This window comes from Thalassophryne amazonica, chromosome 22 (assembly GCF_902500255.1).
Source record: "Thalassophryne amazonica chromosome 22, fThaAma1.1, whole genome shotgun sequence".
NCBI lineage: Eukaryota > Metazoa > Chordata > Actinopteri > Batrachoidiformes > Batrachoididae > Thalassophryne > Thalassophryne amazonica.
In genome coordinates this window covers 17,156,872-17,173,115 of record NC_047124.1, presented here as the reverse complement: position 1 = coordinate 17,173,115, position 16,244 = coordinate 17,156,872, and the positions used below count along the sequence as shown (strand labels likewise).

At 41.3% G+C, this 16,244-nt stretch overlaps 1 protein-coding gene across 6 annotated transcripts in view; it reads right to left on the bottom strand.

The window, feature by feature from the left end:
* sox5 (SRY-box transcription factor 5) overlaps nt 1-16,244 on the bottom strand; it is a 396,290-nt gene that overhangs the window by 156,433 nt on the left and 223,613 nt on the right. For all 6 annotated transcript variants that reach the window (XM_034163653.1, XM_034163650.1, XM_034163655.1 and 3 more), the window contains one exon: nt 14,773-14,968. In XM_034163653.1, the coding sequence (XP_034019544.1) occupies nt 14,773-14,967 (195 nt within the window). In that variant the 5' untranslated portion in view covers nt 14,968. The remainder of the gene's footprint in view (nt 1-14,772; nt 14,969-16,244) is intronic.

Here is a 16,244-nt window from a genome sequence, read left to right as displayed (position 1 = left end):
TTGTTTTTTTTATGACCAGCATTGTTAATTAAAAATGTGCTTTGTATCAGATGTTTTGGAGGAGGTGTGAGTGATGTTTTCTGTGTTCACGTGTTGGTTTATGTGTATAACAGGTAAAGTGGCGAAGCCAAAGCCGAGCAGGCAGGCAAAGCAGGCGGGATGAAGAGGTCAGCTTGTAGCCGAGCGCCTCGCCGTTGCCATGTTAATTTGCTATGACAAGATAAAGCTGATCCAGTCTCTTCCCTCGCTCCGCTCGCTCTCCCCCTGCCGCCTCACTTTCAAGTTGACCGTTCGTCAATGAGGTATTTACTTAATTTTACCATGAATCCCCCGCCCACCCCACCATAAGCACATTGTAAATCTCCTTCTCTCTTTCAGTTCTTCTTGATCCATTCTTTGCTGCCAGTGAGCTGTAAAGGGTTAGAGGCTGTAAAACTCATCTGCCGAAAAAAAGGTTAAAACTTAACGCACATCTTACATGCCAGAAAGGCGCTCAGCTAAACCCCCAACCCAACCATCCAGTTGATGATCTGCCACTTCATTTACCCATCAACTGGAATCCTGGGTCCACTCGGGATTTTTATTATTTTTCATTTTGTACAGAGTCCCTTCAATTCAATTCATTTATATAGTGCCAAATCACAATATCAGGTGCTTCACAAGGGGGTGAGGTCTAATCTTACCCACTCCCCTGAGCAAGCACATAGGCAACAGGGGTAAGGAAAAACTCCCCAGGGCTTTTTTTTATTGCAGGGAGAAACCACAAGCAGACCAGACTTAGAGAGGTGGCCATCTGGTATGGCCACACTTCTTCTTTCAGCTGTTCCCGTTAGGGGTCGCCACAGCAGATCAATCGTTTCCATCTCACCCTGTCCTCTGTAACTTCCTCTGTCACACCAACCACCTGCATGTCCTCTCTCAGCGCATCCATAAACTTCCTCTTTGGCCTCCTTCTTCTCCTCCTGCCTGGTGGCTCCATCCTCAGCATCCTTCTCCCTATATACCCTGGGCCCCTCCTCTGCACATGTCTAAACCATGTCAAAGTCACCTCTCTGACTTTGTCTCCAAACCGTCCCACCTGAGCTGTCCCTCTGATATGTTCATTCCTAATCCTGACCATTCTCATCACTCCCAAAGAGAATCACATCTTCAGCTCTGCCACTTCCAGCTCTGCCTCCTGTCTTTAGTTCATGCCACCGTCTCTAAACCGTACAACATAGCTGGTCTTGCTACTGTCCTGCAGACTTTCCCTTTCACTCTTGCAGATATTCCTCAGTCACAAATCACTCCTGCCACCTTTCTCCACCCACTCCATCCTGCCTGCACTCTCTTCTTCACCTCTCTACCACACTCTCCATTACTTTGGACAGTTGACCCCAAGTATTTAAACTCAGCTACTTTTACCACTTCTGCTCCTTATAACTGCACTATTCCACTGGGCTCCCTCTCATTCACACACACATGTACTCAGTCTTGCTCCTACTGACTTTCATTCCCCTGATCTCCAGAGCGTATCTCCACATTTCCAGGTCAGACTCAACCTGCTCTCTACTCTCACTACAGATCACAATGTTATCTGCAATGGCCATCCTACCATAGTACCGTATTTTCCGGACTATAAGTCGCACTTTTTTACATGTTTTGGCCGGGGGTGCGACCTATACTCCGGTGCTACTTATAAATGAAAAATATACCGGTAGGATCTCAATTAATTTACTGTAACAAAACAATTTTACGTGACAGAGTCGATCTATGTTTTAAAATGGCCACCGGAAAAGGAAATGCAATGCATCATGGGCACTGTAGTATGACGGCCATCCTATAGTTCACGCTGGTCGCGATAACCAATCAGAGAAGAGAACTTTGGATGTGTATTCCTCACCTCACCCACAGCGTGTGAAGCTGACGAACACGGTGCTTGCTGTTATTCCGGCATGGCGAACAGAACAGCTTCAACCCTTGGATATCAATGTGAGCAGAGTGTTTAAGTTGACGCTGAGAGCTGCGTGGGAGCATTGGGTGAGCGACGGCGGAGGATTAGCGTGTGCACTTGGAAGGAGCTGGCGTCGATGATTGTGAAAAGCGTTTGAAGCAGACGAACATGGTGTTTATTCCGGGACGGCTAACAAGACAGCTTCAACCCTTGGATATCAGTGTGAGCAGAGTTGACGCTGAGAGCTGCATGGGAGCACTGAGCGATGGAGGAGGATTAGCGTCTGCACTTGGAAGGAGCTGGATCGACACCGCTGGGTGGTCATGAGCTGCGCAGGTAGGCGCTGCATGGTTCGGCTCGCAATGTGGTCTGCAAAATACAAACATATCCGTAGGTAAAATGCAGCTCACGAGAGGGCACTCGAGGCTTGTGTGACTGTTCCTGCGACTTCTGACTACCATAGAAAAATAAAAATTTTAACGTTACTGATAACATAACAAGACAACGGAGAAGGCCCGAAAAAATGCCACCAAAAAGAAAATCATACTCTGCAGATTACAAGTTGCGACTGGTGAAATATGCATCCGAAAACGGTAGCCGTCACAATATTATCATCTGAACTTTTCATGTTAACATACCTGTATGTCCATGGGACTTATAGTCCAGTGGACCTTATTTATGGTTTATTTTTCTTTATAATGGATAAAGTGGCTGGTGCGACTTATACTCCGGTGCGACTTATTTATGGTTTATTTTTCTTTATAATGGATAAAGTGGCTGGTGCGACTTATACTCCGGTGCGACTTATAGTCCGGAAAATACGGTACATGCTATGGCCATGCTATCAATAACAAAAAAGTGGTAATGTTCATGGACCCGTGAAGTCATGGTCATCATAGTCAACCAACAGTTCTTTTCATAAACCCCAGCAAAGATCACCTTCATAACATCGTCAGTCAGGCAGCAATTAGCACAGTCAGTACTTAAAGACTGCAAACACAACCCCAACCCCCACATTTCATTGGTATAACACTAACTGAAAAAAGCTAAGGACAACACAGTGAGATGTAAGAAAATAAATCACAGTCCAATTTCAAAGTTATATCCCAGTGACGATAGGTGATATTTTAAATGACTATTTTGACGAATTGGTGATTATTACTGTTATTGTTACTCACTAATAAGAAGCTATAGATCACCATTCTGTTGGTCATGTGATTAGACCTGAGGGGTATAACATTTTTAAAACTGGAATATTTTGGAACCGATATGAATGAAACATAGTGGAAGGGTTGTGTGTTCGAAGAAGAATGTACTATATAGGTCCAGAGGCCATTTGGTTCCAGTCTTATCCTCGGATTCCATAAGCAGCTACGCGGCTAAGCAGCTATGTCTCCCTGTGGATGGGTTACCAGTCCGACACAGATTAATTTCTCAGCCAAGACCGGTACCTAATTACAACTGGAGTGGCTGAGACAATGCAGATGTAGTGTCTTGTATAAGGACTCAGACACGCCACGTAACCAGAAATCAAACCCAGGTCTACATACAGTATTGTTAGCCCAGATCCTTATCCCACTGAGTTACCTGCTCAGTGTGTTAGTCAAGGATAAAATGATAAAATTTTGGATAGAACTGATCACATGTCAAGGCCACACGGTATCAATGAATCACAAAGTAATAACTTGCGTGAAGTGTTCATTGCGTGAGTCCCCATTCTAGTTTAATTATAGGCCTATGTAAACCACGAGAGAGATGCTAGACGGCTGAAAAACCTCCTCATGATACATAAAAGTAAAAAAAAAATTCTGCATCTCAGTTGTTCTGAGGCTGGACTGACATTAAACTTCTTGTAACATTTTTAATTGAGTAAAAGGCATAACAGTGGAGATAGCACAGCACAGTGGTGAAGATACTTGAGAACAAATTTGAAAAGCTGCAACCACACATGATTTTGGAAAGGTACTGGGGGGACGAGGTGTCAAACTACAACTATAAGTGTAAATTAGGGAATAACGCTGTTGTGTCTGATGATTTGTGGACGTTAATGCTGGATTTTACGGTTGCAAATTGAGTTTTACCGGCGATGTGTTAATGGAGTCGATAAAATGGCTATTTACAACCGTAATCCAGCATTAACGTCTGCAAATCATCAGACACAAGGGGGTTATTCCCATTCTAATCCAATTCCAACGTTTGCATGGATCTGTGTCCACCACTGAAGGCTACATTTTCATCCGCATAATAATATAGTTCGGTAAAAATGTTACGCAAACAAAGGGTTTGGTCGGCCCGTCAAAGCTTACCGTAGCAACAGCGTCTTCATGGCAAACTGGAAATTCTGTGAGCACAGTCCACATCACTACTTTCATATGCTATCTTAAATTAAACCATTTCGGTGTCGCTGCTCTGCCAGTTTTTCTTCTTCTTCTTCGTGTTTAATGGCGGTTGGAAACCTCTCGCTCTCAGCTGGCAGCGCCATTATTGACATCTGCTTAGCAACGTGCGCGGACAGGGCGCGGAGTAACACATTAAATGTGAAACGGTTTTAATATTTTGCCACTGTTTACGCGATATTTTATAGGGGTGGTGGCCAAGTGGTTAATGCGCTTGGTTTCAGTTCAGAAGGCTCCGGGTTCAAATCCCACCCTTGCCACATTTCTCCATGTAATGTGGAGTTGCGTCAGGAAGGGCATCCGGCGTAAAACCTGTGCGAATTGAACATGCAGATCCACCTTGGATTTGCTGTGGCAACCCCGAGTGCAAACAAGGGAGCAGCCAAAGGGACTTTTTAAGCGATATTTTATGGTCTGAAATCTTACATGATTAACAATCAGATTTGCGGAAAAAAACGTAACTAGATTAGAATATTACAATATATTTCATAGATTCATGCCTGTTATGGACCATACCATTTATTATCTCTAGGTAGTACTAACTCCAGGTACACTTTACTTTCTTACCATCACAGGTTCTCAACTACGTAGATTGCATCAAATGCCTACAGAGGAATGCTTATGCTTAACTAACTAACATTAGCTAGCTACATTAGCTTGCTAACATTGGCCTTATGCTGGCTGTGTCCCAAATCATGGTCTGCATACTTCGAAGGGTTGTGTCCCACAAAACTCTTCAGGCTTCAAATGTGAAACACAGCGGAGGCTGGAACAAACCCTTCTACAATGAGATGGTCTCAACCCCACAGCATTTTGCAATTGCATGATTATGATTCCTCACTTCTACCATACTGTATGTCAGAGTGGGAATTATACAATGACAATGGACACTAGCTAACTAATATTTGGTAAGGACCCTCTGCCCATAGGTATGGACCTAAAATGTGGTGACACCCTGCCTTATTTTAAAGAAATGTTGATTATTCAAAGCATTAATTAAAACTTTCCTTTTTGCTAAAGCTTATAGTTAGGGCTGGATCAGGTGACCCTGAACCATCCCTTAGTTATGCTGCTATAGACGTAGACTGCTGGGGGGTTCCCATGATGCACTGTTTCTTTCTCTTTTTGCTCTGTATGCACCACTCTGCATTTAATCATTAGTGATCGATCTCTGCTCCCCTCCACAGCATGTCTTTTTCCTGGTTCTCTCCCTCAGCCCCAACCAGTCCCAGCAGAAGACTGCCCCTCCCTGAGCCTGGTTCTGCTGGAGGTTTCTTCCTGTTAAAAGGGAGTTTTTCCTTCCCACTGTACCCAAGTGCTTGCTCACAGGGGGTCGTTTTGACCGTTGGGGTTTTACATAATTATTGTATGGCCTTGCCTTACAATATAAAGCGCCTTGGGGCAACTGTTTGTTGTAATTTGGCGCTATATAAAAAAATTGATTGAAATTGATTGATTAATTAGCCTTTGAGCTATGCGAGAGAGCAAATACAAACATGGCTGCCCTGGTTCTACGCCTGCTATTCTTAACTACCTGTTTATGCTATAATGTATATTTTGTATTTTTATAGTGCAATTATTAGTGATAGATCTATCTAAACAGTAAATAATCTAATCACGGCCAGCAACAGTTACTCATAATCTAATGCGTGCGTGCATGTGTGTGTGTGTGTTTCTGCATTGTTCCAGGACTTTGGTTTACAGTTGGCGCCTGCCACACAGGCAGAGTCCATCAAGGGAGGGCCCAGAGGCTAATCAGTAGGATAATTACAGAATTAGGTCGTCATTACACAGCTCCTGAGCACCGTTTCATTGTTTTACAGCACGTGTCAGTTTATTGTCAGCATGGGGGCAAAGGTTGACAATTGTTATCAGAACGCTGCACTGGAAAAGTGTGGATCAAGGCGCAGGACAAGGTAATGTAAGGTGACATAACCACAGGTGAGAATAAGTACATTTAGCTTTAGCAGAAAAAGAAATCCATTAATAATACTAATACTCAGAAAAAAAGGCTTTTTAAAGAAGGCTTTTTTACAGTATTATGAGTAAATAGCAGGACGTCAAACCAGAATTTTTTAAAATTTACTTTGTTTTTTGGTGTAGTTTTCATTTTCCAATTGGTTATATATTTAATTTTATAGTCTATCGTTAGTGCTGCATTTAGCAAGCTAGGCAATGCCCATTGTTTAGCCTAAATGGAGCTAGCTAACCATTTCCAACATTCTTTCTTTTTACATGTTAGTCTGTCCATCAAACAATGATGAAGTTGATGTGTAAGACCAACATTTACAAAACACGTAGTACAATATTTACATTTTCTGGCTGGGAGACGACATAAGAATTTACTTTTAGGAAACTCTATTCATACGTAGCATCTCTCTCATTGGTAAATATAGGTCATGAGATTAAGAGGCTACGTACTTGTTGTACATGTATTTGTAAATGATAGGTAGATTCCTAAACTACGTTAACCACCACGCCGAAGCCTAATCCTAAACATAACCCCTAATCCTAACCTCTAATGCTAAGCATAACAATAACAAGGCTGCGCTACATATGAATACAATTTGGTGTTATTAATACGGCTACGTACGGATAGCCACTTCCTTACTTTAACACCAAAGGCACGTATGACATACAGAGGAAGACAGAAAGAGAATTCGGCACCAAGTTATTGCAACCAAAAAATAGTTTAATTTGCAATAACAGGAAGAAAAAAAATAACTATCAACATGCGACCATTATTTCAAATCAATATATCTGTTCTGGCACATTTCATATTATATATGTATATATATATATATATATATATATATATATATATATATATATATATATATATATATATATATATATATACACACACACATATATATGCAGTGGCATATATACTGTATATAGCATGGCTGAGGCTGGATTGTCGGTGGACAGCCAAGCTAACGTCTCCGATAGAGCAAAAGCGCTCAAGCCTAAACACCAGAAGAGGCATTTAGAGAAATTACAGAGAATCACTGTGGATCTGACAATATTTCCTTTGAGAATTTCACCAGTTTCATTGATTTTGAGCAGGATCCAGACATTTTCAACTACTTTATCAACACTCCATCACCCTACACAGGAGAAGACTTGAAGAAACATAACATAAAAGTTTAGATGCCTACAGCTTCTTCACAGCTGGACAGGTGCAGAATGTGTTCATCAGTTGGGTTACTGATGACATCTCAGGAATAAAAGCCCAAGTAAGTGCAGTAAAACTCACCTAAACTGTCATTGTATAAACCACATATTCGCATTCACCGAACAAATCAAAAGTCCCTATTCTTTTGTATGGTTTTCCATGTAATAAACACTGTATATATAACAGATTTTTTACAACGGAATTTCGCTGACATCGGACAAAACGTCATGTCCGACCGCAATGCATTTCCATTAAAAATGTTTTTGTGTAACTGTTAATGTCTTGGAGTGTGATAGGTCAAAAGCAGTTAATGCCTTGAGCTGCAGTATTTGATAGATTTGAAAGGTTTCGGTTCTTTCTTCAGCGAACACTGAATTACAGGTCAAAAACAGCAGGTCAACACAGATTATCCAATTATGTCATAAAATGAGTGATTTGAAATGTGTGAAAATGAATTTTCTTCAGCAGAACCATAATTTTGGTCCTTAGCATTCAAATAAAGGATTCATAATGTTATATCGCCAATATACTCAAAATGTACTTTTTTCTGGAAGCAATTTAGGATTTTGATAAACATGAGCTTGCCAGCAGGTCAAACAGCACTGCTACACAGCTCCACAACAGTGACGGACGGCTAATAATCATTCAGCAGATTCCATTGGGAAGAACCCTGGACAACTTATACACAAAGGTTTTGCTGCATATCTGCTGGACGGGTTAAGACACTCACACAGATCTACTCTGTCAGCTGTCATACAATGTTTCTTACCGTTATAATAGCTTTATTTGGTTTCCCAAAATGAGTGTGGGAAGGCTAATATTTAATAATTGTTTTATTTTAGGTATTTCTTGCAGCATGTACTTCAAACTTGAGCATCCTCCTTCACATCATGTGAAAAATCTGTGAGAGCAAAGTCACTGTATGCTGTGGAATCCCACCCAAAATATAAAAAAAAATCTACCAGCAATAAATTAGCAGTAAGTTTGTGATATACCACAGAAATAGCTACTTGTGGCAGGAACTGCCATTGTCACTGTTTGCTTAATGCAGCATTTGTGTGCCACCCCTTTTTATAATTTATAAGAAAATAACAGACAGCAGCGAATCACAGCTGCAATATTAAAAATGGTATATTTTCTTAATGGTATGAGCCAGCAGTGGCCTATACTAGAGTGGTATAAACTAAACTAAACTAAGCACTGCACTTGTAGAGCGCAAACCTCCACCAACACTAGTTTCCAATTCCACAATTTTTTACTTTGGAAAAAAACATTCAAGGTGAAAGTCCTGTTAGAAGTGGCTTTTCATAAGCTAACACATAATACAAAATATAGATCAAAAGGGCTTTTCAATGTAAGAATCAAACATCTGCTAAATTCGCATTATGGATCAAACTTAGTCTGTTCCTTGAGAGTGCCAGTTTGCACCTCAGTGTCACAAATGAGAGCGATTAGGACACGTTTGATTAAGATAGAATATAAAATATACATTAAAAGGGGTTTTCAATGCTAAATTTAAATGGCCACAAAATCTGTAATCTGGATCAGATCCAGATCAAACTTTGTCAGGCGATAATGAGTGCCAGTCTGCACCTGACTTTCAAATATGAGAGTAATTGGGGCACGTTTGATTAAGATATAATGTAAAATATACATTAAAAGGGGTTTTCAATGCTAAATTTAAATGGCCACAAAATCTGTAATCTGGATCAGATCCAGATCAATCTTTGTCAGGTGATAGTGAGTGCCAGTCTGCACCTGACTTTCAAATATGAGAGTAATTGGGGCACGTTTAAGATATAATATAAAATATATATGAAAATGGGTTTTCAATGTTAAATTTAAATGGCCACAAAATCTGTAATCTGGATCAGATCTGGATCAAACTTTGTCAGATGATAGTGAGTGCCATCTGCACCTGAATTTCAAATATGAGTGTGATTGGGGTACGCTTGATTAAGCTATAATGTAAAATATACATGAAAAGCTGTTTTCAATGTTAAATTTAAATGGCCACAAAATCTGTAATCTGGATCAGATCCAGATCAAACTTTGTCAGGCGATAATGAGTGCCACTCTGCACCTGACTTTCAAATATGAGAGTGATTGGGTGAAAGTCCTGTTAGAAGTGGCTTTTCATAAGCTAACACATAATACAAAATATAGATCAAAAGGGCTTTTCAATGTATCAAGCATCTGCTAAATTCGCATTATGGATCAAACTTAGTCTGTTCCTTGAGAGTGCCAGTTTGCACCTCAGTGTCACAAATGAGAGCGATTAGGACACGTTTGATTAAGATAGAATATAAAATATACATTAAAAGGGGTTTTCAATGCTAAATTTAAATGGCCACAAAATCTGTAATCTGGATCAGATCCAGATCAAACTTTGTCAGGCGATAATGAGTGCCAGTCTGCACCTGACTTTCAAATATGAGAGTAATTGGGGCACGTTTGATTAAGATATAATGTAAAATATACATTAAAAGGGGTTTTCAATGCTAAATTTAAATGGCCACAAAATCTGTAATCTGGATCAGATCCAGATCAATCTTTGCCAGGCGATAATGAGTGCCAGTCTGCACCTGACTTTCAAATATGAGAATAATTGGGGTGCGCTTGATTAAGATATAATGTAAAATATACATTAAAGGGGGTTTTCAATGTTAAATTTAAATGGCAACAAAATCTGTAATCTGGATCAGATCCGGATCAATCTTTGCCAGGCGATAATGAGTGCCAGTCTCCACCCGACTTTCAAATATGAGAGTGATTGGGGTATGTTTGATTAAGATATAATGTAAAATATACATAAAAAGGGGTTTTCAATGTTACATTTAAATAGCCATAAAATCTGTAATGTGGATATCCAGATCAAACTTTGTCAGTCAATAAAGGATACCATCCTACATAACACCCTCAAACAATCTTTTTTGACAGAGTTATGCATTTTTGAAAATTTGTTGAATTATCCAAGGTTTTTCCTGTCTTTGACCTTTGACCTTGAAAATTTAATCAGTTCTTGCTCATCAGCATATGTATCTTCAGTAAAAATTTCATAACGATATATGAAAAACTGTAGACTCCAGGCTGTTCACAAACAAACAAACAGGGGTGAAAACATAACCTCCTCCAACTTTGTTGGCGGAGGGTAATTCAGCTACTTTATGATTCAACATAATGTAAATTTTGTCAGCTGAGTGAAGCATCAAAAGGGACTATACCTTTAAGATGTTATGCCAGGAGGTAATACCCCTCTTTAGATCTTTGTTTTGGGCTAGAGCTGTAAAAAATATTCAATACTCTATATAACTGAGGTAACGTTGTCCATAGTCTGTTCTGAATCTGAGCTGAAAATCACACTGTACATACAGAATGTATATATAATTCTATGAAAGCACACACACATTTGTTCACACACACAAACTCTGTCTCTACACGGCATCGGGCTCACACTGAGCATTTTGTGGTATGGACACCAATATATACTATGAATCATACAGAGCCATACATTCAGCACCACAACACAATATCGCACTTCATCATGAACACTGAGTCACTGCAGTGCCTCACATTTTGCAAAGTAAACGAGCTCAAGGCTGGTGGCACGCGCATAAAAGCAAAAACACGTGTGCACCCAAATGGTAGCCTTGAACCTTTGTTTGTACAGATTTTAAAAACCTCCAACGCTGCCAAAATGCTTTTCACTCACACAGAAAGTCAATTTGTACTTCTTTAGAAATCCTTCTGCGCCTACCATGAATCACCAAACAAACAGACATAGATGCTCTGTCTTCATTGTTCAGTTTTGTGTTTGGGTTTAAAAGGTGACCTTTCGCCACAAAAGACGAATAACCAACTTTTCAAAGTCAAACAAGGCATGTAGATTTACAGTGCTTCCTGAAAGTATTCATAGTACTTCACTTTTTCCACATTTTGCTATATTACATCCTTATTTCAAAATGGAGTGAATCAATTTTTTCCCCTCAAAATTCCACTTACAACACCCCATAATGACAACATGAATAAAGTTTTATTTAAATTTTAGCAAACTTATTAAAAATAAAAAAAACTAAGAAATAACCTGTATATACATATTTACACAGTTTGCGCAATACTTTGTTGATGCACCTTTTCCAGCAATTACAGCCTCAAGTCTTCTTGAATATGATGCCACATACTTGGTGCACCTATCTTCGGGCAGTTTTGTCCATTCCTCTTTGCAGCACCTCTCACGCTCCATCAGGTTGGATGGGGAGCGTCGATGCACAGACATTTTCAGATTTCTCCAGAGATGTTCAATCAGATTCAGGTCTGGGCTCTGGCTGGCCCACTCAAGGACATTCACAGAGTCATCCTGAAGCCACTCCATTGATATCTTGGCTGTGTGTTTAGGGTCACTGCCCTGCTGAAAGATGAACTGTCACCCCAGTCTGAGGTCAAGAGCGCTCTGGAGCAGGTTTTCATCCAGGATGTCTCTGTACATTGCTGCATTCATTTTTCGATGGTGCCTGGTTTCAGCCAAACATGATGCCTGGCATTCATACCACAAAGTTCAATCTTTGTCTCATCAGACCACAGAATTTTGTTTCTCATGGTCTGAGAGTCCTTCAGGTGTCTTTTGGCAAACTCCAGGTGGGCTGCCATGAGCCTTTTACTAAGGAGTGGCTTCCGTCAGGCCACTCTACCATACAGGCCTGATTGGTGGATTGGCGCAGAGATGGTTGTCCTTCTGGAAGGTTCTCCTCTCTCCACAGAGGAATTCTGGGGATCATGGGACCATGGGGTTCTTGGTCACCTCCCTGACTAAGGCCCTTCTCCCTCGATCGCTCAGTTTAGATGTGCGTCCACCTCTAGGAAGAGTCCTAGTGAATCCCAACTTCTTCCATTTATGGATGATGGAGGCCACTGTGCTCATTGGGACCTTCAAAGCAGCATAAATGTTTCTGTACCCTTCCCCATATTTATACCTCGAGACAATCCTGTCTCGGAGGTCTACAGACAATTCCTTTGACTTCATGCTTGGTTTGTGCTCTGACATGCACTGTCAACTGTGGGACCTTATATGTAGACAGGTGTGTGTCTTTCCAAATCATGTCCAATCAACTGAATTTACCCCAGGTAGACTCCAATTAAGCCGTAGAAACATCTAAAGGATGATCAGTGGAAAAAGGATGCGCCTGAGCTCAATTTTGAGCTTCATGGCAAAGGCTGTGAATACTTATTCACATGTGATAAATTTGCAAACATCTCAAAAAATATATTTTTCACATTGTCATTATTGGGTGTTGTGTGTTGAATTTTGAGGGAAAAATTTTATTTAATCAATTTTGGAATAAGGATGTAACAGAAAATGTGGAAAAAGTGAAGCACTGTGAATACTTTCCGGATGCACTGTATATGTAGAACTCAATGTTGAAATTTTGTGATGAACTTTACTTCTGTACAAATTACCATGAATTCCATATAGAAGAAGGTGAACCGCATCTTATGCTGGGCACTGGTATGTTAATAAGGTGTGTTTGCCGATTGAAGAACCATATAAAGGGTAACAATAACTGTGGTTAGCATATCCAGCTATGCAACTCACTGCTAACAGTCGGTGTCATCAATGGTTGAGCCCCTTTCACGTCAAGCCTGCTTCGAGTTGCATCATGCGGCATCATGACGACGTCACATTGATGCAACCTAGTGCGGAGTTGATGCAGCTCAACGCCACAACACCTTGAGGGATGCAAAGGGCAAAGCGAACGGACGCGAAAAATGAAACATGTTTAATTTTTTTCTGCGTCGAGCACAGGACGCAGAAAGGAAGTAGTTTTCTCACAAGTTGAGGCAACGTAACGGTAAGTAATGTGACAGGATGCCACACCCACACAATATAACGTTACCCGATGCCAATTTATGATTCCTGCTGTGCTCCATTGTTACTGAGCTATAATGCACGCAGGATTGTTGTAGAACTTTTTATACCATGTACACAATGCAGTAAAACTCCATCGCTCAAAGAACACATGTGAACAATTAAAAGAAAAAAAAATGCTGGCTGCAGCTCATCGCGCTGACCTCCTTGAATTCTCTCACGATTGTGTTAAATTAAGTCCATAAAAGTCCTGCTCACAGACTGATTGCGAGAGACAGGACATGTCCACATCCAGTATAACTCTGGACATCTCCACATCCACTCACGGACAGCATTTTCTTTAAGAAAGCCCGTCAACAGTCAATGCAACAATGTATTGATGCTACCTATGACCATCCCTTCACAATACTGGGGATCAAGATTGCTAAGATTGCTATGACCATAATCTTATGGCAACTTTCAACTGCTAAAGCAAATGCAGATACATAAAGCCTTATGGAATGGAAAGCCAATGGCAAATGGCCAATCCAAAGACAGCGACATAAGGCACAAATACCCAATGATGAGTCCATGAGACCTTATTTTTTAAATTACATTTTATACCATATCCCCAAGCTATATCAAAAGCCAAGGCATGTACCCTGCAAAATGTACTGAGTAAATAAATAGCTAGATAAAAAGTCCAACCCTTCCAGGCTGTTAGCACCATAACTCAAAAGCAATAACTGATATCATCCGGCAAGGCACCAAATTAACAAGACCTCATGGTTCAAGCAGTTTTTCAGGAAACTCTACAATAAGTGAATTACAATAACAGCAAATTTTTATTCGTAAGTTAAAATATGGCCAGATTTTGCTGTCATAATCCTGTTACCATAGAATTACCCAGTACATATGCATCTCAAAGAGAAGGTCCCCAGGTCAAAGACATCCATGCCCCTTTCTCCAGGTACATGTAGAGTTGCACCAGCAAGGCCACCTGGTGTAAAACCTGTGTTTCATCAACCTTCATCCAGATCTGCACCAGAACCTCTGCGGACTGGACATATCACGCATTCTTATCATCACATGCATGATGGAAGTTAGGAGCATGTGTGGTTAAAGTTATACGTAACTTGAAAAAGGTTTGAGTTTCTTTCAATTCCATGAAAGCCACCGATGTTTGTCTAAAGTCCAATTAAATGTCATTCAAGGGGTAGAAAGTTTTCAACAAGGATAAAACTTGTAAAGTAATAGTATAATGTTGATGATTGGGGAAAATATGAATTCCAAATATATCAAAGCGTCAGAATTCATTTGAGTCTGACCCTAGCTCCACCCGCATGCCCACTGACACCAGCGTTGGGTGCTGACATCCTAAAGAACCAAGATGTTTGATCACAGAAGCCATGCCCTTCCTTACCATGCTGAGGGGGCTGTCCAAGTTGCGGATAGGGGGTGAGCGAGGGGACACCTTGCCACAGTAGGAGGCCAAGGGGAGGTGAATGACACCGCCCAGTCCTTCATACTCCTCATCCTCCACTCGCTGTCTGTTGGTTGCTATGGTTATCTCTCCATCTGTCCCCCCATATGGAGAGGCTGGTCGCTTGGAAGACATCCTGGAAAAATGGAGATAGCAAGACAGAGAAAAGAGAAACAGGAGGAAGCGTGAGCAATATTCAAAGGATGATATAATAGGTCGGTGACTGAAGATACGATAGATATGATGGCGGAAACAGATAGTGTGGGAGCTCCTGTGGATAAAAGTATCCCTGGACAGTCCGAATACCGAACAGTGCATGAAGACATCACCACAGCCTTCACAGGCGCACCATTTGTTTGACTTTTTACCTCTCAGACACGACAATTGTTGCACACTTGTCCTGTCTGAGCAGCGTGCAAGCACCAAGATCCTTGGTGGACCTTCAAACAAGCTCAGGTCTTCAACTAAGTTTACCATCAGGGCCCTTAACACCACTCGCATTACCTAAAGATGGACCATTACTGCAAATAGAGTCCGCTTTGGGCTGGCATTGTGTGGCGAAATGACCATGTCTTGACAATGGGCTTTCAGACACAGAGTGGGAAGGTGACAAGGAGAGAGAGCAGCATGCAACAATGACAATAATATGTATTTATGAAAACCTCGGGACAATAGGCGGACTGCAGAAAATAGCTTGCGGCACAGGGGCCCCGCTGTTTGCATTTGTTACTCTGGTTTTGTTCCCTTGAAAAGAAGGAAAGGATATAAAGCCACATCTATTAGATGAACTCTGTCTCTCCAGAGGTAAATTTGCCTCCCCGTACTTCAGCTGAATAGGGATGCAGCGACTGTGCGGCAATAATAGAATTTAATGTGTTTCTCAGCATCGACTGAGTGCTTTCAGAGGCACTTGTCAGCCTTGAAGCCACTGCAACTATGACCCTGCGTCATAGGCTGCTAATGCTCAGTCACACAGAAGGAGAAGATGACAGTGATGGTGGGACAGGGGTGTGGATGGATGGACAGACGGGGGACAATCAGAGACAAGGGGCTGACGCTAAGCAGCTGTTGGCATCTGACTCTCACAATCACTTCATTTCTTTATCCAAATTACAGCCGTCCCTCCATCCATACCTCATCTCCCTCTAATTTGCTCTCCCTGCCTTCCTCAAATTCTCTCTCCGCTGGTCTCCAGTAACCCGATTACACTCTTGACTCTATTGGATTTCCTCCGGACTGTACATCTGGCACCGTTCCTAGGAACAGCCCGGGCCACTAATTCATTGCTTATTTACCTTATGACGGCGGGAAGGCAAACGATATCGAGCGCCGCGCCGCTGGAGGGAAGGAGGGAAAGTATCGCACTAAGAGACGCAACATGTGGCGCGATCTCACGGCAGGATGGTTAGAGA